The sequence below is a fragment of the Corythoichthys intestinalis genome, chromosome 11, assembly GCF_030265065.1.
Source record: "Corythoichthys intestinalis isolate RoL2023-P3 chromosome 11, ASM3026506v1, whole genome shotgun sequence".
NCBI lineage: Eukaryota > Metazoa > Chordata > Actinopteri > Syngnathiformes > Syngnathidae > Corythoichthys > Corythoichthys intestinalis.
The window spans coordinates 9,110,167-9,133,717 of NC_080405.1; the positions used below are offsets into that span (position 1 = coordinate 9,110,167).

At 42.3% G+C, this 23,551-nt stretch overlaps 1 protein-coding gene across 1 annotated transcript in view; it reads left to right on the top strand.

The window, feature by feature from the left end:
* csf1ra (colony stimulating factor 1 receptor, a) overlaps nt 1-23,551 on the top strand; it is a 66,977-nt gene that overhangs the window by 8,876 nt on the left and 34,550 nt on the right. Inside the window, exons 2-15 of the mRNA XM_057850811.1 lie at nt 2,867-2,987; nt 8,160-8,447; nt 8,524-8,811; nt 8,897-9,033; nt 9,118-9,283; nt 13,897-14,098; nt 14,583-14,698; nt 14,776-14,887; nt 20,170-20,369; nt 20,648-20,739; nt 20,820-20,946; nt 21,197-21,301; nt 21,387-21,497; nt 21,599-21,761. Coding sequence (XP_057706794.1) covers nt 2,936-2,987; nt 8,160-8,447; nt 8,524-8,811; nt 8,897-9,033; nt 9,118-9,283; nt 13,897-14,098; nt 14,583-14,698; nt 14,776-14,887; nt 20,170-20,369; nt 20,648-20,739; nt 20,820-20,946; nt 21,197-21,301; nt 21,387-21,497; nt 21,599-21,761 — 2,159 coding nt within the window. The 5' untranslated portion in view covers nt 2,867-2,935. The remainder of the gene's footprint in view (nt 1-2,866; nt 2,988-8,159; nt 8,448-8,523; nt 8,812-8,896; nt 9,034-9,117; nt 9,284-13,896; nt 14,099-14,582; nt 14,699-14,775; nt 14,888-20,169; nt 20,370-20,647; nt 20,740-20,819; nt 20,947-21,196; nt 21,302-21,386; nt 21,498-21,598; nt 21,762-23,551) is intronic.

Below are 23,551 nucleotides of genomic sequence, written 5' to 3' on the forward strand. Positions count from 1 at the left end.
AGTGTCAAATGGCGCCCAGCAAGTAAATGTCTCGGCAACCTTCTCTTGGATCGCCTGGGCTTGAGTACAGTCTTGATGAGCTTGAATTGCCTGCAGGGACGACATCGGGAACACTCCAACAACTCTGTAACAAAACAAGATCTGACCAATAGAATGTGATAGACGACGCCGACCAAAAATGAAGTAATGTCCGCTTTCTAAAACCACGCCAGCAGCCCTCCTGCACAGTAGCGGTTAGATCAGGCCTAAAGAATCCACCCAACCCGGCCCGCGGGTATTTAAGCCCGACCCGGCCCGAGCTCGACCAATTAACTTAATTTGCAGGCTCCAGCCCGTAAAAAAACCTGTAATTTTATGTTGTATTTGTAAGGACTGTAAGGAGGAGGAAATGCGTGGATACGATGCGTGGTTGCGTTTTGGGTGATCACATTTGTGATGATGCCTGTGCATAATGTTAACAAATTGAAGCCTGTCTTTTGTAAGAAATTCTCCCAGTTAAACAAGACTGTAATATGGATATTCAATAAACATTTATATTTTTTATATTTGTGGGTGTGTTCCATCAGGCAGATAGTAGATTTGACATTTATTTTAATCTCTTCGAATTGGCAGAAAAAACGCAACTTTTCTCAATGTTTAAATAGTCTACATATTTTATGATCGCTGGAAAAGTTTGTTAAATATATTTCTGGGATATGAGCAAAGCGCTGCATTCGTTTACATTCAGCGAAGCCGACAAAGGTTTCTGTATAGCATCTTCAACAATCAATTTGAAGCATTTCCATACCCCACTCCTACCGCGGTGCATGTTTTTATTTTCAATTTCCCCATCTTTAGTTTGTTTTTCACTTCTTGCTGCTTCATATCGAAATACCAGGATACGGACTCGCGGAGGGCTCCAGTGCGGGAGGGGAAGATTAAAAAGAGGGCGGGGCCATAGCGTTCACATGCGCAGGCATGCATATCGCCTTCTCTGTTTTATCCAAATTATTTCATGACAAGTATTCCTTAGTTTAACATCCATACATCATTTTAGTATAAATTTATGAATATATATATTTATTAAATAAATTTAGCGAGAGAGAAGTCGGCCCGACACAACGTAAATAATTGACATTTTGGGCCTGACCTGGCCCGAAATTTGGGTCGGGTTTCGGGTTTGGGGCTAAAATCTATGCTCTACCGCACAGAGACCGCGGAGTGCAACACGGGACAAGTCTGTGAAACTGTCCAAACTGTGTCATTCCCAGGATATCTCTCCATGCGTGAAAGCAATGTAAAGCCTGAGTTATGCTCCTGCGTAGCAGTGACGGCGAAGTGACAACGACATCAATGAGCATTCGATAGTTCTGCTGTGAGGGAACGCATTGCTCTGTAATTCACCACCAAGCCACTGGAGGGTTGTGGCGTTATGTTTGTATGGTTTTGGGGCATGCTTGTTGACTTCCTCTAGTTTGACAGACGACAAAATAGATAAATAATGCATGATGGAACGCTGTTGATCATACAGATGTTGAGGCGTCACAGAAGACGGTTTCGAGGTGGCCTGCCCGACTTTTGATGCCGCACAGAGAGTTCTAGGCTCGGGTGGAAACCAGCAAGCTTTGGTGGCTAGCTTCAAACTGGCGTCATGCATCGCGTCCAGCGTTTTGTCTGAGCTCTGCAAAGCCCTCCAGCCCGATTCGTTTGCCGTGTCCTACAAATAGCGAGTGGGAAGCCATAGCAGATTTCTGGCGGCTATAAAACTTCCCAAACTGCGTTGGAAGCCTTGATATTAACGTTATCATAAAATCACCGAGGCACTATCAATCAGTGATTATGTATCGAGTGTGAAATGTCTGTTGTTGAAAATTAAACATCAAAACAACTGTTTTGACACCAAACCTGTGCTTTATTCTTCATATACTTGACGTGTGACACGTAAATAAGTCACAGACTCACAGCAAACATATGTACACAATAAATGATGAAGTGCACCAAACAAAAATTTGACAAAGTGATAAAAAGCTGGCAGTTTTTGGCCGACTGGGTCACCGCTTCGTGTGGCCATTCGATTCCAAACACACACATACTTGTCTCATCGGTTCTTCCATTTTTTTTATTCAATCACTGGCTGACCTCCAGTCCCGTATTTTCAGCAATCGCCTCCCATGAATTGCTTGCCATTTGGCAATCTTTATGTCTTGAAGAGATATTGTAGAAGTTGCCGTACTTGCTCTTCGTTGATACTCTCGTCAGCTTGGTCCATTTTTGCGTGTAGAAAAATCATGTTTGAAAATGGCGGTGATTTCCCGCTGAACCGGAAACAATAACTTGAGCGGACCAATCACAATCCATTTCCACCACGCGTTGATGCGACGCAAAGTCAGAAAATTCAGAAGGCGCAGGAGAGGCTACGATGGAGGGTCGCAAATCGGGTATTCCTTGATGGCGCAGACACAGAAGCATTACTCGCCCTTGAATCCCACGTCACTTTACAAGGGAATTTACCGGGATATGTGTGTGAAAGGGGCTTTAAGATGCAATTTTTGAGTTCGATTATAATAAGGGACAAAATGTGTTCCTTGAAAGCTCAATAAGAGACTTTTGTTTCTGAATATAGGACAAGGGACGGTTGGCAATCCGACTTACGCAATACATCAACTAAAGATCCCCTCATTATGTCCAACTAAAGATTTTTTTATTTCACCTTTATGTTAGAAAGAGATGCTTCATGTAAGTTTTGACAACCGATGCCGTGTTTTGGAAAATGCAGAACAGGCTTTGTAAAAAAAAAAAAAAAAAAAAAAAAAAAAGCACAAGTTCTTAAGTGTGATGACTCAAATTGCTCCTTCTGATGTGGGTTTTCCTCTCTTGCACGCTGCAGAATTCAAAAGAGTGTTGTGTTGCACTCACACACATCAACACCCAATCGCTGCTTTGGAATCGATTCACGATGCAGTCTCTCCTCACTCTGCTGTTGGGATTTGTGGTCTCCGTCGCCTCAGGTAAGGCTAGCAAACATAAGCAATTTAAGAGATGTTAGCCCTTTAAACACAATTACCTTTTTATGGTTTTCTTCCCTTAAATTCAGTCCTGTTGTTCCTATGTGATGCTTTCCCATAAAAGTGTCCTTCTTCTTGAAGAATGTGGTACATTATCATTTTCATTTCTGTGCGATGCTTTCCCATGAAACTGGCTGTCTTCTGAAAACATAATATATGTCTTTAGAGGTGATTAACTACCATGATTTTTTATATTTGGACTCTTCAGAGCATGTGAATAAGATCCAACATCTTGACCCCTAATTGCAATTTCATGTATATAGCATTAGCACACAAGCACCTCTATTGTGTCACGTTAATCCTGACTGACTGAATTGGCTTTGCTTTCCACTGGATTAGTGTATAATGTGGATGAGTGGGTCCAAACAAGTTTGAATTGACAGCTTATACCCACAGGAAGAGCTGTAATGGGAAATGCTTATTGGTGTGTCTCTACATCCATTGCTAGGAATGAGCCGGAGGGGAAAATACTCAACATACAATCTGCATTCTACTTAAAAATTCAGGACAAACTCTGATTCAAACTTGCATATCCTTGCCTGAAAGCGTGGTTCTACAGTACATAGTGTGAGATGGTAGCAGTTTGTAAGGTCACTAGAGTCCCAGCCAAAGGCGAACAGTGACCTGATCTTTTCTCCTATACATTGAACTGAAGATGTTAATTTGTTAAAATAATAACCGTAGACTACATTATAAGGCACGTGTTAAAGGCTGGAGTTGATCTGAACAGTTATAATGTTTCACATTGAGAGTATGACATACTCCCATTGTGATCATGCAACATACCTCGTTTATCATGACAAAGCAGCGAACAGGAAGGGATGATGGGGGAACACTACAAAACAAAAGAAACACAAGAAAAGAAAGAAAAGAAACGCAAACAACAACAAGAAATACATTGAACGCCTACACTAACTATTATTATGTTGGTGCTATCGTCACCTAGATGTATTCCCGGTTGACACCATGTGGGGGGCCTGTTGACTAAGGAAAGAAGGGGAGGGGGGTGGGAGAGTCTGTAAGCTAAGTGATTGGGAGGGGTAGAGTGTACACAAATCAGCTCTGTGATCTAGAATCCAGTAATAGTGTGAATCTCTTGTGAGTGTAAGCCCGTCAGCAACCGACCCTACGCCGTCCCATCGCCAATCTCGGCACCGGGACTCAACACCCGACCGTGCCCAATCACAACCAGCCGCACGCGAGCCCCACCAAACACGCTACAGCCACGCAGACGAGCCCAGGTCCACGGCCCCCACCCAGCCAGCCCGGGCAGGGGCGGGGTGTGTGGTTTGGGGAGCATGGCCATCCCTTCACTCACAGCCCAGCAAAGGAGTCATCACCAACACCCCCCCACCCCCACCCCAGGATCCACGGTGGTCCCTTGGGCCATCGACCGGCCTTCAGGGATGGAAAAGGGGACGCACCACCAAACTAACCCCCACCCCCGTCCGCCAACCCGGCCCACGAGCCACAGCCGCAGCTCCCCAGCCCGCCACGGGACCCCCAGCGGCCCATTAAGCCCAGGACAGGGCCCCCCGCCGGAGCAGGCGACACCCAGCCGATACACCGGCATCCAGCCAGCTGGTGATATAAATTTTATTTCATGATGCAACATGAGGCAAAGAATGTACAAATTTTATATCATCTGATAATTGAAACGGATGTGAGTTCAGTTTAGCTTTTATGACAATTTACAAAAAGCCTTTTGTTCATTGAGGGCAAATTTACTATCCTTCAGCATTGTTGGATTACAAATGATTGAGTAAACATTTAAAGCATTTTAATCAAAATTCACTGGTACATAATAGCTACTGTGATTTACAATTGACAACTCACAAGTGACCTGACTTTACATTTTAAAATACTGTCATCCGTTCTTACGCTGGCGACGTAACCCGGATTGCCGCGTAAATCGGAATGAACCCTTTGAGTACCCCCAAAATACCTCCTAAATCACAAAATACTGTAATTTTTAGACTATAAGCCGCTACTTTTTCCCCTTATTTTGAATGCTGCGGATTATAGTCCAGTGCAATTTATTTGTTGATTTATCTGGGTTAATAGATAAAACTTTGACGGCGGCTTTATAAGACTGTCATAAGACCGTCATAATAATGAAATTACACTATCGTAGGCATTACTGAATGCTTATCTTACTAAGTGTCATCCGGCAAATTATGTCACTTACTCCATTTATGCCCAGCTTGGATCTTTTACATCCATTTAAAAGTGAGATCATTTGCCGGATAACACTAAACGACATCTGTTATAAGCTGTAATTAATGCTCATGACAATGTCATGTCATAATTATGACTGTCTTATGACATCACTGTCAAATAAAGTGTTACCAAATACCATAACTTGAAATTGAAGAAACAACAGGAACAGTAACTGAATAAATAAGCACAGAACATGAATTTTGATTGTTATTTACATCTGTAGCGCCGCAATGCACACTAGGAGGCAACTTGGATGACAACAGTGTTGACAGCAGGTGGCAGCAGAGGTTGACTGTCTCCCCCAAGGGAGCAGTGATGGCCAAATGACGCTTTGTGAAGCAATGAAGCTTTGCAGCCAATCGGTTCAAAGCTTCATGGTGGTTCATTTAGTCTTATGACAGTTGTATGATGCCACTGTCAAATAAAGTGTTACCGTTTAATATCTTTTGGTGTAAATATCCCATAATACAGTGAGGACAACTGCGGTTTATAGTCCAGTGCGACTTATCTATGAACAAATGTCGTTTTCATGCAAAATTTGGTGGGTGGCGGCTAATAGTCAGGTGCGCTTTATAGTGCGAAAATGACGATAGCTATCCAAAAACGTATATTATACATCATTTTTCTGTCCACGGCAAGGAGCTTGCTTTGGACAGAACAAATAAAGTATTGTTTACACGACCACATTGCGGACGAGACGCAGGCGTCATAAAAGCGAAAATCGGGTACGTCGTAACCTAGGGATCACCTGTATTGTCTTAAAACTGCTTGACCATGTTGTCATTCACTTGCTCACAAAGAGGTGAACCTCTCCCCATCTTTGCTGGTGAATAACTGATCAATTCAGGGAAGGTCCTTTTATTCACTAATACAAGTAGAGACTTGTGTAGGTCACCCTCTAGTTGTTGGCTGCCATTACTGGGGTGTTTGCACACCTATTGCAGCCCAGCGTCAGTCAATGTAAGCAGTAACGTTAGCTGCTGTTGACTGTGTGCTGCGGGCGGCACACCTTAGCAATGGCGGACGGGGTACTTCCAGTCGTTTTGCTTGGATTAGTCTAAACCCAATCATGGCATCCACCTGTTCCCAATTAGCTTGCTCACCTTTGGGATGTTCCAAACAGGTGTTTGATGAGCATTCCTCAACTTTTCCAGTATTTTTTGCCACCTCTCCCAGCTCTTTATGAACATTTTGCAACGATAAGATTCTGACTTAATGATTTGCTGAAAACAATGTTTATGAGGTTGAACATCCCAAACAGGTGTTTGATGAGCATTCCTCAACTTTTCCAGTATTTTTTGCCACCTCTCCCAGCTCTTTATGAACATTTTGCAACGATAAGATTCTGACTTAATGATTTGCTGTAAACAATGTTTATGAGGTTGAACATTACATATTTTGTATTTGTAGTGTATTCAATCAAATATAGGTTGAACATAATTTGCAATTGATGTTTTTCCATGTTCAACACAACATGCCAACTTCATTGGAATTGGGGTTGTAACAAAAAAGCTGGTTTGAATGTTGTGTAACTACAACCCCTAGCAAAAAGTATGGAAACACCAGTCTCGGATGAGCACTCACTCAGACATTTTATCATGTAGAACAAACTCAGATAAAAAGCTTGAAAAAAATAATGAATTACTTCAAAAGTGCAACCCTTTAGCATTCAGAAATACTAAAAGAAATGAATAAAAAACATTGTAGTGGTCAGTAAATGTTACTTTTATAGAGCAAGTGCAGGAAAATATATATGGAATCACTCCATTCTGAGGGAAAAAAATATGGAATCATGAGAAACAAACAGAGAAATAATCAAAACACATCTCCAGTATTTAGTAGCACCACCTCAAACAAAAGTGCCAGCATCATCACCTTGTCCAATGCAGATTATTGACTCGTGACACCTTTTCCAATACAGATTCTTGACTCCTGACAAGGTAATGCTGCGGGAACTTTTGATTGGTGCTGTTCCAGTGAGATTTACAAAAATGACTGCCTGAAGAAAGCATCAAAATTCCCTCAGTCCTTGATGATATGGGGCTGTATGTCAGGCAAAGGCACTGGGGAGATGGCTATGGTTAAATCTTCAATAAATGCACTAGTTTACATTGAATATACATAGACAGCTTTCTTATCCCTTCAATTGAAAATATGTTTGTCATTTTCCAAGATGACAATGCATCATGCCACAGAGCTAGAACTGTTAAAGCATTCCTTGAAGAAAGACTCATCCAGTCAATGTCATGGGTTAGGGGCAAATAGCCCAGATCTTAACCCTATTGAAAGTGAAAGTGGAAATGGAAAAAAATGGTCCACAGCAAGGCTCCGACCTGCAAGGATGATCTGGTAACTGCAATCAAAGAGAGATGGCACCAAATTGATTAAGAATACTCATCAAGTCCATGCCTTAGAGACTGCAAGCTGTCATAAAAGCCAGAGTCATCTTTGTAAATCTCACTGGAACAGCACCAGACAAAAGTTCCAGCATCGTCACCTTGTCAAGAGTCAAAAATCTGCATTGGACAAGGTGATGATGCTGGAACTTTTGTTTGAGGTAGTGCTACTATATACTAGAGTTGTGTTTTGATCATTATTTCTTTGTTTGTTTCTCATGATTCCATTTTTTTTCCTCAGAATGGAGTGATTCCATATATATTTCCTTGCACTTGCTCTATAAAAGTAACATTTACTGACCACCACAATGTTTTTTATTCATTTCTTTTAGTGTTTCTGAATGCTAAAGTATTGCACTTTTAAACTAATTCATTATTTTTTCAAGCTTTTTATCTGAGTTTGTTCTACATGATAAACTGTCTGAGTGAGTGCTCGTCCGAGACTGGTGATTCCATACTTTTTGCTAGGGGTTGTATAATCATGGCTCTTCTTTCCCAGTGGAGTGGAGGCGTCCGGTGATCCGGTTCAACTCAAAGGTGGTGTTGGGTAATGAGGTTGTTGTCAAATCTGGAACCCCATTGGATCTGAGGTGTGAGGGTGACGGGCCTGTGAACTGGCAACCGAGGCTGGCGAAACACAAACGCTATATGTCAAGAGGTAAAGGAAACGTCTGCACTCTGAAGGTGTTACGTCCCTCGGCTGAATTCACTGGGACCTACAAGTGTTATTACATCGGCGGGATGTCCCATCGAAATCTGACCTCATCGGTTCACGTTTTTGTAAAAGGTGAGCTCGGATAATGTCACCCTTCATCCACTTCTAACTTGATTATTGATTGCAGTCCTTGCTTTTCCTATGCCAGATCCCCACCGTATCTTCTGGACCAGCAGCACCTTACTGAGGGTTGTAAAAAAAGAGGGCGAGGTTTACTTGCTGCCATGCCTACTGACTGACCCAGGCGCTACAGACATGAGTCTACGCATGGAAAACGGCACCACTGTTCCGCCAGGGATGAATTTCACTGTCTATCGACATCGTGGTATTCTCATCCACAGCCTCCACCCAAGCTTTAATGCTGACTATGTATGCACGGCCAAGGTCAACGGAGTGGAGCGCACCTCTAAAGCGTTCTCTATTAATGTCATCCAGAGTAAGACCACTGCAGGGTTAATTCACCTCAACATTCATTTGATACCTGCAGGTTATTTTATTTGAATTATTTGGGCCTTTTTTAGAGCTCCGCTTTCCTCCTTATGTCTTTTTGGAGACGGAAGAATACATCCGTATTGCTGGGGAGGAACTCAAGATTGGCTGCACCACGCACAATCCCAACTTTAACTACAATGTCACCTGGATATACACGACCAAATCAGTTCGTACAGCGTGATCCATACTGGAAATGTATCTTGGGTTTGAAAAGCTTTTTGAGCATTTTGCATTTTTTTTCAATTTTCAGAAACCCACTATCAAAGAGAATGTCCGCTCAAGTGGAGAAAACCGTCTGGACATACAGAGCATCTTCACCATCCCTGCTGTGGACCTTGCAGACACAGGCAACATTTCCTGCATTGGTACCAATGAAGCAGGGTTGAACAGTTCGACAACATACTTACTGGTTGTAGGTAAGATTTGAGCATAGTCACCAGTGGCGTGATTCAGACTAAGGGCCCTTTTACACAGAGATGCTACGACAGAAATATTGCCCTCGTATTTTGACAGTGAACCTGGAGAGCAAAGCCGTAAGATTTCGATTGCGTGCTCCAAAGTGGAACGATTTGATTGCGGGGCTTGCTCAGCAGCCATATGAAAAGAAACAACAGTGACCTCTCTTATTGCAACAGCATCCTTTATGTAGACTACCCAAGTACCCAAAACATCCTTCCGAACCCCCCAAAATTAATAAATTATTAATTACCTAATGGTATATTTTTTATTAATTCAGACTACTTTTTGCTTAATTTTATGACTCTTTAATAAAGTGCCTATGACAGCAAAAAGCATGTTTATTTCATATTTTCCACTGTATTTTATGCTCCTGAATGAAATGGACCGCTTGGATGTGTGTGGAAGCGATCGATATATTTATTTAGTTTTTTTCATCCCGCGACATGAAAATGAGCGACTTCCTGTTTTGACGAGGATTGCTAATGTGACATCAGCGGGATAGTTGTCTTGAGTATACAGCCAATACTACAGTATGCAGAACGACTGTGGATTCAGCTGGTTTAGCGGATTAATTCGTTTATTTTTCGCATCACTCCAGCCAAACAGCTGCAGAAAAATGTTGCATCACCAGCGAGAGGCGTGAGTGAGCCTTTTTGGGGTTTCAAAAGGTTCCCATTCACTAGTGGATATTGGCCAAAACAAACCCTAATACTGTGGGACCATAGGTCTTACGAGGAAGTGAGTAAACATTGTGTTTTGTATTATGTCAAATACTGGGATCATTTTAAAACGAAGGTGGCTTGCATTTTGTGGCTGACATGCTCCTTGTCCACTCGACCGACGACCGGTGGCTTGTCGCACATCCCCCCGCCGGGAGAGCACTATACTCGGTTTATTGCCCTCTTCATGTGCCCTTGTGTTCTGTCAAATTTTCCACCCGATCAGAAATTGCAACTTTGTGTTAAAAATGGCCACAAATACAGCGATTACAAAGTAAACACTACAAACTTTCTTGAAATAAAAGACTATTTACTTACATTTTATCATGGATGGGTATGTAGAAAAGCTCACTGCCAGACACATTCTGTCATGTTAGCTGCACAACAACTGCAGCCGCTCTCCGATGACTCACTGTTTATGTCTTCGCCGTGTTGTAAAGCATTATTTTACCATATTCGTGTTGACCGTGGGGCTGCTCCTCTGACGTCGGCCGGTTTGTCCAGGGGTCATTGTCCAGCTGCTTCTGCCCTCAGCAGGGGAACGACAAGCTCTAACTTGCGAAGACAATCGACAACCCCGCCACTGTGTGAAATGATCTGGGCTAGTTATGTGTGATTTTCCGCTTCGAAGGCTTTGAAACATCACCCGGTTCGCGTTAGCATGTCTGCTAGCTATCATGCCTCTTGGTTTGTTTACATTCTCCGAAGCCCGCAGGGAAATGACAAAAGCCCGATTAACTAAGATGGCATAAAATATCGTTCAGGAGGTGCGAAGTCGACAGTTTGACCATTATGGAGTAATTTTGCCATGCCGTACTGAATAAATGCATTTTTATTATTTCATATTCCATTTAGCACAAGACTGTTATTTGTCATGACCATACCATTTATTTAGCTGTTAGGGAAAAATACTTGGATAAAAAGAATATCCTGTAAAAATATTGGAGTAGACAGACTAAAACAATGACATTTTGCGGCTCTCCGCGTCGCATTTTCTTCGTTCAGAAAAATTCACACCCAATGGGCTGAATTTTAAATCAGATGAAACAGTGAGCCTGCCGATGTCATCCTCCTGTTGGGGACGCTAGAGCCCTATAATGGTAGGCGTGGCTAAACGGCGGATTGAAAGACGAATTTCTCGTCATCTGCGCTTTGCCAAATTGTTGTATGTAGTTGAATCGTCTCAAAATATGATTCTATTTCACATAATAATGCTATTTAAGACTTTTTTTCTCCTGTCGTATTCAGTTTAACCTACAGAACTAAAATGAACTTCACATGTCTTTTACAATCATTCAGTCCGCAGCGGTGTTTGTCATTCTTCACCTTAACTAGACAGTGAAATACCGTAATTTTTAGACTATAAACTGCTACTTTTTTTCCCCTCATATTGAATCCTGCGGCTTATAGTCCAGTGTGACTTATTTGTTGATTTAGTTGGGTTAATATGTAACACTTTATTTTACAGCAGCGTCATAAGACCGTCATAATTCTGACATAACACTATCATGGGCATTACTGTATGCTTATGACAGGTTTCAATATGTGTCATCTGGCAAATTATGTCACTAACTCCATTTATGTCCAGCTCGGATCTTTAACATCCATTCAAAAGTGAGATAATTTGCCGGATGACACTCAGTGACATCTATTATAAGCATTCATTAATGCTCATGACAGTGTCATGTCGTAATTATGATTGTCTTATGACAGTTTTATGGCGCCACTGTCAAATAAAGTTTTACCAAATACCATGACTAGCAATTAATGAAACAACTGGTAGAGTAACTGAAGAAATAATTAGCAGAGAACATTGTTGGATGACAAAAGTGATGACAGCAGAGTTTGACTGTCTCCCCCAAGGGAGAAGTGTTGGACGAAAGAAGCATCTTGAAGAAATAAAGCTTCGCAGCCAATTGGTTCAAAGCTTTTTGGTGGTTAATTTGGTCTTATGACCGTCTTAATATGTCGCTGTCAAATGAAGTGTCACCGGTTAATATCTTTTGGTGTAAATGTCCCATAATACAGTGAGTGCAATTGCAGTTTATAGTCCAGTGCGCTTATCTATGAACAAATGCCGTTTTCTTGTCAAATTTGGTGGATGGCAGCTTATAGTCAGGTGCGCCATATTGTCCAAAAATTACGGTAAATCCCCCCAACGTTCACAACATAGTAAGAAAAGTCTTTATGTAAATTAACGTATGGCGGAAAAAAACTGAAGTTGAAGTTCTGCTCTGAGACCCCCAATTTGGCCAAATTTCAAAACTGTCCGATATTCACATGTGATACATCATTGGAAAGCTTAAGATCTCAATTTTTCTGGATTAAGAAACATTCTGAACAGGAGGGCATTTCAATTTAAACAGCAAAACCCTAACTGGAGGTGAGAGTATGAGAGAGCATAATTCAAGACGCCACGATTTTAACGAGATATTATCGCTTACTTACCTTGTTACGATCCAAAAACTCCATGTAACATGTATCACGGAGTGTCAAGACACAGATCTGAATTGCCACAGCCGGATTTTGGGGGGATTTTATTGGTGAAACATAGTAATATAACAAGGGTCGTGATGCAGAAATCATAGACATCAAGGAGTGGTCGAGATTTCTTTTTTTTTTTTTTTTTTTTCAATTTTTCTTTGTTTGGATTGATTATTTATCATCTAACATATCGGGGGAAATGCGACAGTAAGAAAAAAAAATACAATTAAGCAATACATATGAGGTAGATAACCGTTACTTATTTACAGACACCATTTTTGTCATTGTGACGTAATTTGTTTAAATGTTTCAAATATGCAAGTGAATAATTGTTTGAAGTGTTTTTTTTTTTTTAACGAAATATTAGACATCAATTAATGATTCTAACCTAAAAATGACTGACATTTTAAATAATCAATATAATTACTTACCTTCTTTTTATGGCTGGGTTGAAACAAAAGCAGTTGTGCGACGTCTGTAAACGGGGGTTTCCAGGGTAAAATGGACAATTGAAAATAGTTTGGGGGCTTAATGCGGCATGAATCTGCTATGGCAGCATATAGACATCTTGTTCTAACAAACACAACAGTTATTTTTCTTTAAATACAACAGTTTATTTTAAAGAGGGGTGCAAGAGCAGAAACTGCTTTTTCAGTCTTGTCTGTGTTTTCTGACTTATATGTATCATAGTTGGACTTGCGGGCATCAGGGAGCCACTATAAATATCAAGATGACTTCCAGAGCTTCCGGCAGACTTGGGATGTCTGTTTATGAAAGACATTACATGTTGTCGGTGAAGAATCATTGAGTACTTGCGAGAAAAATTCTACCGTTCATGTGGAACTACACTATAATGGTTTTGGTCGCGTGACTCGCGAAATGTTTTGGAGAAACCCTACTGAAGCAGACGGCTGAGCGTTGAAGGGCATGTCCATTTGGCTTGCCTGGTTTGGAACTCTCGGTCTTAGGACACCGCGGGCAGCGCTCGATGCTTTCTTAGCTGCGCTGCTTTGTTGTGGGCCAACAAACCTTCATCTCCCGGGTATTCCCCTCTCCTTCTCCACGCCCTGATTCCAATTCCACCTTGGTTGCAGTTGCTGAATTTTGATAGGTTTTTTCACCACTTTGCGGATAAAATGTCCACTGTTGAAGGATGTTGTCAAGGAGGTATGGGTATTGGCTGTTGATACTACATTGTATTTGTGCAGATTATTTCAAATGGAGATTGAAAATGAGCTCCGCTTCTGTGCTCGTCAATCTGTAAGGGGGCATTTCCTTTTCATTTGGTTGTAGCCTCTCTATGTAAACGGCCCCTTAAAAGCTCTGAATGATCTGATCGGGTATTGATTCTTGAGTTGTACTTGCAGACAAGCCATACATCCGCCTGTTGCCGCAACTTTCCCCAAAGCTGACCCACAAGGGTCTTGCAATTGAGGTCAACGAAGGGGAAGATCTGGAGCTCATGGTGCTTATTGAAGCGTACCCCCACATTGTGGAGCACAGCTGGCAAACTCCAACGTCTCCCAGCACGTCTGCTCAGGAGAACAAACTCATCCGGTATAATAACAGGTGAATTTGGATTTTCATTTCCTATGGCTATCCTTCCATTTATTAGGTGAGGATATGCTGGAGATAAAGGACAAGGACCGTTAGCATACACCGAGTACAGCCCTGCTTAAAAAAAAGCAGCATCTGCTGGTTTCTGTACAAGCAAGACCAGTAAACACAACAAATCCAGCAAAGTTCTTCTGGATTTGATGTTTTGCTGGTACAAAAACAATATATGCTGGATTTCTTAGCAAGGTGAAGATGAATGCTGAAATACGAATGCTACATCCCCTAACAATTCTCTGATGCCTGCACATCCCGGCGTGGTTATGCCTCCAAATCATAGGCACTTAAGGTCTCCAGTGGCTGACATGAAGTATATCTAGACTACATGAGACCTATCAATCTGTGGTGCTAGCCACATGTTAGCTAAGTAGCTGGTGTTCTTTCATTTTCAGTTCTACAGTGGTCACCATTCAGTTTCTCTTCCTTTTCCCTCAATCAGATATCATGCTACATTGCAACTCAAGAGAATGAATGCTCAGGAGCAAGGCCAGTACACCTTCAGTGCGAGAAGCAATTTGGCCAATGCTTCCATCACGTTCCAAGTCCAGATGTATCGTAAGTGCCATATTCAAACGGCCTGGTCCCGATTTTGTGTTTTATGTTGATCTCCAGTGTTTTCTTCTCAACGACAGAGAGACCGGTTGCCATGGTGCGATGGGAAAATGTGACCACACTGACTTGCACGTCCTTTGGCTATCCTGCCCCTCGAATCATCTGGTACCAATGTTTCGGAATACGCCCTACGTGAGTGTCCTTGACGAATGAAAACCACTGCGTTTTTACAAGAAATTAGTGGTGCAAATATTATTATTCAATGGATGGCAGTCATGCTGCTGAAATATTGCAAATTTTTGGTGGCAATGCAGGGGTTGATCAGAAAGAAATGTTGCTTTGGAACAAAACGGTCCCAGTTTGAGTCCATCAATAACCATCTGCTTTTATTTTCATTTGTACATAACAAATGGAAATAAAAGTAGGTGGTTATTGATGGGATGCTACTCTGCTTTCTGCCTTTGAAGGTTCCATTGGCTATGTTTACGTTGACACTTTTATTTGAGTTAAAATCCTGATATAAAATAAAAATAAAAATAAAATAATAAATAAAACTAGGCCTGCAAGCAGGACTGAACGGGCCCTCGCAATCTTGCGCAACTCGGACGTCACGCAACTCGGACAGTGTGCAGGTCAGGGTGGTGGCAGATCGTCCTCTCTAATCACCTCTTTAAAACATAACATGCTCGAAAGTCGGCTCTTTAAATTCACACACCTAATAGATAAAAACCCCTATTGGAAAGAGTACTACAAATAAGGAGGCGCTACTGAGCTGTGCAGCCAAGCCCTTATTCAAAACCAAAATGAATCTTCTAACTGGGCCAATTCGACCAAGTGTGCCAAATTCTGTGGCTCTATAAGCTGCCTGAGTCTATTTCCTTTTAATGGTGAACAAAGGGTCATCATGGCAACAGACAGAGACATGTGGATATGGGCCGTGAAATAAGTATTACAAAAGGTCTTGAAATTACAATGACCAACCTGAAAAGAACTGGACATATATTAGAAAAAATTAGTGACTTTCTATTGCCACTAGTTTGCGCTGTAGGGTTGATGCAAATGACCCCTACAGGACCCTTCAGAGTATGACTCAACAAGCACGAGATGTTTGGCGGAGATGTGTTGTAGAAGTTATGACTGTTCAAAACTTTTGGTGAGACGAAATGGGTTCAGTCATTTTTACTTCTCCTGTTGGACTGTTCTGCTTCACCCAAACCTCAGTATTTTTCATCAGGCACCTGAACACATGTCTTAAGGCTCCCCTCTTGCAGGTTTGAGGTGAATAGATTTTTTTTTCCTTGGAGGAGGAGCCTGTTTCGTGAAAAAAGGAATTTCCTGTTCCCACTAGGTGGCGCTAGGCCTAATGGGTAATATTTCAATGCACTCTTGTTAAGGGTGGGATCCCGCACATACATGCCAGATATGAAAAAGATTGAACGTTGTTTCAAGGAGCTATTAGTCATTTACTGAATTTGTCATTTTGCCGAAAAAATGGCTGACTTTGGCACCACGCCCAGGTCAGACCCATGAATGAAAACGCACCATTTTGAAAATTTTAGATCTCCTATGTCTCCTGAATAGTCTAACCAATTTTGAAGATGATCCAACTAATTTCCTCTGTGACAAGGTCTCAAATGTGCACCCTGTTAATTGATAAAAATTTCACATTTGATCCAAAATACCCGATTTCCTGTTGGGTTTGGAATATGGGTTCAAGAGACTTTTTGGAGCAGTTTTGCACAAGGTATCGACTTCCCAAATTTCATAACTCTACGTTAAAAAAACCTAATAGGAAACGCCTTTTTGAAAAATTCAAGGGGGCGCCACTGAGCCATTTTGTTACATTTTTTTGTAACGCCACAAGATTATCGAAATCCACGCAAAGCCGCATGTATGTGCACAATTTGGTGAGTTTTCGTGCATGTTCAGGCCTCCAAATGTATACTTTACTACAAATGGATAAAAAATTCACATTCCATCCAAAATAACCGATTTTCTGTTGGATTTGGAAAATGGGTGCAAGAGACTTTTTGGAGCAGTTTTGCATAAGGTATGGACTCCCCAAATTTCATTGCTCTACGTTGAAAAAACCCAATAGGAAAGGCCTTTTTTAGAACTCCTTTCTGTCGCCACTAGTTGGCACTGTAGAGTTGATGCAAATGACCCCTACCAGACCCTTCAGAGTATGACTCTCAACAAGCACGGGAAGTTTGGCGCAGATATGTTGTATATCTGCCGAGTTATGACTGTTCAAAGTCTTTTGCGAGACAAATTGTTGACGGTCATTTTCACTTTCCTGTTTGGACCCCTCCGCTTCAACGAAACCTCAATATTTTTCATCAGGCACCTGAACACAGGTCTTAAGGCTCCCCTGATGCAGGTTTGAGGTCAACAGATTTTTTTTCCTTGGAGGAGGAACCTGTCTCGTAAAAAAAGGCATTTCCTGTTGTCACTAGGGGGCGCTAGGCCTAATGGGTAATATTTCAATGCACTCGTGTTAAGGGTGGGATTTCGCACATACATGCCAGATATGAAAAAGATTGAACGTTGTGTGAAGGAACTATTAGTCATTTACTGAATTTGTCATTTTGCCGAAAAAATGGCCGACTTTGGCACTACGCCCAGGTCAGACCCGTGAATGAAAACGCACCATTTTAAAAACTTAAGACCTCATATGTCTCCTGAATAGTCTTACCAATTTTGAAGATGATCCAACTAACCCCTTTGGCGAAAAGGCCTCAAATGTGCACCCTGTAAATCGATAAAAATTTCATATTCGATCCAAAATAACCGATTTCCTGTTGGGTTTGGAATATGGGTGTAAATGCTTTTTTGGAGCGGTTTTGGACAAGGTATAGACTCTCCAAATTTCATTGCTCTTCGTTGACAGACCCTAATGTTATAGGCCAATTTTAAAATTTCAAGGTGGCGCCACTGAGCCATTTTGTTACATTTTTTTTCAACGTTGCAAAATTATCGAAATTTACAATTTTCCGCACGTATGTGCAAATTTTGGTGACTTTTCGTGCATGTTCAGGCCTCCAAATTGGCCGTTTTCAATTGCCCTGAAATAAATAAATAAATAATCCTTTGCAAAACAATAGGGCCTTCGCACGCCTAGTGCTCGGGCCCTAATAAATAATTAAAAAACAAGTAATAAAATAAAATAATAAAAAAATAAAAAATAAAATAAAAATGCTTCATGTGTACACAATCAATCCGGAATTTTCCCACCCGATCCAGCCCATTCCGATCAAGATTCTATTCCGGACAAGATGGGTGGTGTCGATTGATAATCCCATTGGTGCATATGAAAACATTTCATTCCAAAATTTCAGAACAAGCCCTCTTTACCGTGCGTGTCTGTGACATCAGTTTAGGAATTTCTGTTATTCCTAGCTAGCTGGATCAGAGCGAGCAGAAGATAGGGGAGGCGCAAGACTAAAGTGGTTTCGAGACAAACCTGTTGCTGGAGATATTCTAAGACAAGGGTCTCCAAACCGGTCCTCTACGGCCGCTGTGAGCCCTGGTTTTGTTTCTACCGATCGAACACAGGCAGTTTAACCAGTTTCCGCTAAAACAAGCAGCATCTGAATACAATCAACCGATTACACATGTAAATGCCAAGTTATGCTTCCGCGTCAGACCTCCGCCGTCAAGGAAGACCTGATTTACGAGCCTAAGCCGTAGCCTCTGTTGCTCCTCAATTTTTTGACTTCGAGTCGCGTCAAAGCCTGTGACGTGGTGGAAATGGACTGTGATTGGTCCGCTCAGACTGTTGTTTTTTCCGGTTCAGCGCGTAATCACCGCCATTGTCAAATATTACCTTGCTACATGCAAAAATGGACCAAGCCAACGAAGAGCAAGTATGACAACTTCTACAATGTCTCGTCAAGACATTATGAAGATTGCTAAATGGCAAGCAATTCGTGGGAGGAGATTGCTGAAAATACGGGGCTGGAGGTCAGCCAGCGATTGAATAAAAAAATGGAAGAACCACCGAGACAAGTATGTGTGTGTTCGGAATCGAATGGCCACACGGTCGGCCAAAAACTGCCAGCTTTTTAATCACTTTATGTTGTATTTTTGGTTGGTGCACTTCATCATTTATTGTGTACATATGTTTGCTGTGAGTCTGTGACTTATTTACGTGTCACACTTCAAGTATATGAAGAATAAAGCACAGCTTTGGTGTCAAAAGAGTTGTTTTGATGTTTAATTTTCAACAACAGACATTTCACACATGATACATCATCACTGATTGATAGTGCCTCGGTGCTTTTATGATAACGTTAACATCAAGGCTTCCAACGCAGTTCCATAGCCGCCAGAAATCTGCTATGGCTTTCCACTGGCTGGTTGTAGGACACGGCAAATAAATCGGGCTGGAGGGCTTTGCAGACCTTGGACAAAATGCTGGACGCAGTGCTCGACGCTAGTTTGAAGCTAGCCGCCACAGCTTGCTGGTTTCCACCCGAGGCTAGAACTCTCTTTCATCAAAAGTCGGACAGGCCACCTCGAAACCGTCTTCTGCATCACCTGCGCCTCAACATTTGTATGATCCACATTTATTCAATGTTAATGAGCTGAAGATCCACATTCAAGCATTCCATCTTGCATTGTTTATATTTTTTCTCCGTTAAACTAGGCTGGAGGAAGTCAACAAGCATGTCCCAAAACCGTACAAATATAACGCCACACCCCTCTAGTGGCTTGGTGATGAAATTACAGAGCAACGCTTTCCCATACTGCAGAACTATCGAATGCTCATTGACGCCGTAGTCATTTGGCCGTCACCGCAAAACAGGAGCATAACTCAGGCTTAAGACATCACATTGGTGAAAAGGTGTCGTCTTGTTGTGTTGGATTGAAATCCTCCACCCACTGCGGCCCTATGTGGAATAGTTTGGATACACCTGTTCTAAGATCTTACAATTGTTGAAAGACCTAACAGTAGAAAGCTGGGAAAAAAAACACAAAATAACATTAAAGTAGAAATGGATGGAACAATTTATTTCTGTCACGGAAGTATCTTTGGTGTCGTCTTCTTCTTCTTCTACTACTATTTCCGGTATATTTGGTCAATCTGCGCATGTCAAAATAATTTGTTCCAACCAAAAGTGTGATGTCTGAGTGGCAATGAAAACAGTCCATCCAATCATAACTTTAATCCGGGCGCTGGTCAGAATAAAGAAATTTTGTCCGCATAACCAGTTCCAAACATTTTTCTATTATCAGTAAATGATTGCTGCGATTAGCTGGCAATCAGTTCAGGGTGTACCCTGCCTACTGCCCGTAGTTAGCTGGTATAGGCGCCAGCACCTCCGCGACCCTTATGATGAAAAGTGGCATGGAAAATGAATGAATGAATGAATCATACCGGTTCTCAACTATTCTTCATCCATTACGGTGTTTTTTGTTCAAAATCCTACTAAACACTGCTATAAACTAAAGTTATACCTGCATTGAGGCAGGTGCAACGAAAGCAATACTGGGCTGCAGATGGCTACCCCCTTGCAAGCCCAGACTGTGGAGCTCCAGAGAGAGGAGTACGGTGCAGTGGCGGTCGAGAGTGTTCTAACCGTGGGACCTTCCAGCCGAAGAATGACGGTCGAGTGTGTGGCCTTTAACCTCGTTGGAGTCAGCAGCGACACATTTGCCATGGAAGTTTCTGGTGAATTGCCTATCTTAATTGCCGTTTTAAGCTTGTGATTTTTCTGCTTAGTCACAAGGACGTGACTTAAACCACATTTGATGTTCAGCATGAAAATCCCTGTTTTTCTCACAGCTAGCTGGTTACTGCAAAGCTTAATGTTATCTCTGTTATATTTATGACCCATTTTCATAGCTAATGCAGATTTGTGCACATTTTCTACAGATATATATTCAGGGTGCAGGCTCTTGGAACACACTGAATCACCATGACTAACTGATTTTTCTCTGCTTATGTAGACAAACTCTTCACCTCCACCTTGACTGGATCTGCAGGCATCCTGTCCATCCTCCTTCTGCTTCTGATATTTCTGTTATACAAATATAAGCAGGTAATGTGCAAGTGACATCATGATGACAGTTTAAATGTATCCTAACTTCCTACTACTCTTCCACTTTCTATCTTAACCAGAAACCCAGGTATGAGATCCGTTGGAAGATTATTGAGGCAAGAGATGGAAACAACTACACCTTTGTTGACCCTACACAACTGCCATACAATGATAAATGGGAGTTTCCACGGGACAAACTTAAGCTAGGTCAGTAGATTGTTTTAAATCAAGTAGCCTAATGCTAAAATTCTAAAACCCTCGGTATAGCTGCAAATCCAAATGTTCTACTTTGACAAAAATAGTAATGTTCTGTTTTGTTTTACACTGTCCATTCCCACTATAAGATACAACTCTGATTGGATTCCAACTCAGTGTAGAGCCTAAGTGTAATTAATGATTAGTATACACAATTTAATTAAATGTGTTTAAAGTTATTAAGTAAGGTCGAACTTTGCAGGAAAGATCTTAGGCGCAGGAGCTTTTGGTAAAGTGGTGGAGGCCACAGCCATTGGTCTGGGAGATCAAGACAATGTGATGCGCGTGGCTGTGAAAATGTTAAAAGGTTGGTGTTCCAGAAATTGTAATAAACTCAGTCAACATTTTCATTTGAGTAAAGGAGATGCCAAATGTGTTGTTTCCCTTTGAAGCCAGTGCCCATTCTGACGAAAGAGAAGCTCTGATGTCAGAGCTTAAGATCCTGAGTCACTTGGGACATCACAAGAACATTGTCAATCTACTAGGGGCTTGCACCTATGGAGGTAGCATGATGATAAGTCTTTTTCCACATGAAGTAATATGCATGCTGATCTAGTGCATGTTTTATTGGAAATAGTCTAAATGTGATTTGGTTCCTCTTCAGGGCCAGTGCTCGTAATCACAGAGTACTGTAGCCTTGGGGATCTCCTGAACTTCCTCCGCCAGAAGGCAGAAACCTTTATGTGCTTTCTCACGAATATGGCCGCCATAACAGAGAACTCCAACGACTATAAGAACATCTGCAATCAGAAACATTTCATAAGAAGGTACGCCACCAACCATGCTGGTAATCATGATGCAGAACTTGTAAAAGTCTCAATCAAACCTGTCAGGGATCGTGGGGAACTAGAAGGCGAGGAACGAGGTGTGGACCAGTTCAAAGAAACAGGGAGGCAGGGCATATGGGCATTGGTGCAAAAAGGTTACATTTAAGTGACCAAAGCCAATGTACAAACAAAAGACAGGTGACCCAAAATTATAAAGGTAAACAAAGAACCAGAGTACAAACCACACTGAGAAGGCAGGACAGGGGCACAGGAACACACATGGCATGGACGCTGACAGTGACAACGCTGCTGGGACGGGGAGCTAGAGTACATAGACATGGGGTAATGGGACGATGAGGAACCGGTGGGTGACACGAGAATGAACCAATTGGTAGACACATAACCCAGGAAGCTAAATTTGTTAGGCCCTTTACAAGGCCAATTCTGTGCATCAGTGTTGGTTGGGTCCTCGGCTCAAGAATGGCCCTCTTACATAAAATGGCTCTCACTGATTCTTTTGGCCAAGGTCTGGCCCACACAGATGTATGCCAAGTGTTGGCTGTGGACTGCGGGCTATACTTTAAAACTGACATGAGTGAGTGTTGGCTGAGAACCTGGGCCAGTGCTGGTCCACACATCTTTTTTTCCCCTTTTTTCTCTAGCAGTAGGCAGGAAGGTGTTAAGGGGGCACAGGAAGGAAGGAAGCAGACCAAAGAGGGGAAAAAACAAAACAACATTAAATACATTTTTACACCTGTGGACATAGTGAAGCTATCGTTAGCGTGATGAGTCAAAAATCAAAAGAAGACGTGATTAGACGGGGTGGAGCGTACATAACCTAGCAAAGTTAGGTGTGGACCCCAGTATTATGTGATTCACATGTAAGTGTGGATATGTTGCCATCCTATTCAATGCTACCTGATCGCTAATCTTGGCACTGACAATCTCTACCTGAGTGTGTCTAATTGCACCCAGTCATTCGTGAACACACTGAGACGTGTGATAGTCTTGCTGAAAAGTGAAAGTGCTGCACAGGGGCCGCCCCAGGGCCCCGGCACTGCCCCATCCAATCAGGGTAACACATCCCTCCTCCCGCACTAGGGCAAAGGGACCCAGGGCAGTCCCCTGGATCGTCCCAGCCCCCATTAACCGGCCCTCAGGTAAGGGGCAAGGGGACGCGCCACCGCCGCCCACCCGGACCCCCAGCCACGGCAGCAACCCCCAACAGACGTGGCACACTGTGGGACCACCACGGTTCACTAGGCCCGGGACAGGGTGGGATCCCCACCCGCAGAGGACGACAGCACCCAGCCAGCGATCCAAGCCGGGGCCCAAGGAGGATGGCAAGGTAGAAAAGAAAGTAGAAGGCGGAAGCAGGATAAGGCACTTAATAGGCGACTGTTAGGAGATGCTGGGAGGTGGACTTTAAAGCAGACAAGAGAGAATGGAAATTCTGGCAATACAAAGTTTATTGCATGGAAAGTGTGGAGTATAGCAGTTGCACAGGCTGGCTGTCTCTTTTTGGCATGTTAGTCATGTCAGAGCAGTATCCAGTCAAAGGCATAGGCAAAGAGTTAGAAAAGGGAGACCCTGGGTTAGGAACAAAGGCGTAGTTATAAATCTGATTTTTAGCCCATCCAGATTGAAACTGGATGGTTCTTTTGTCGTTTGAACATTGACAAACCACAGAAATCTGAGAGGTCCATTGAAATCACAAACGGGTGGCAGTTTCATATCAGATATGGACGAGATGCTTCACAGTCTGAATAGCTCAGATAGGTTTTGACCAG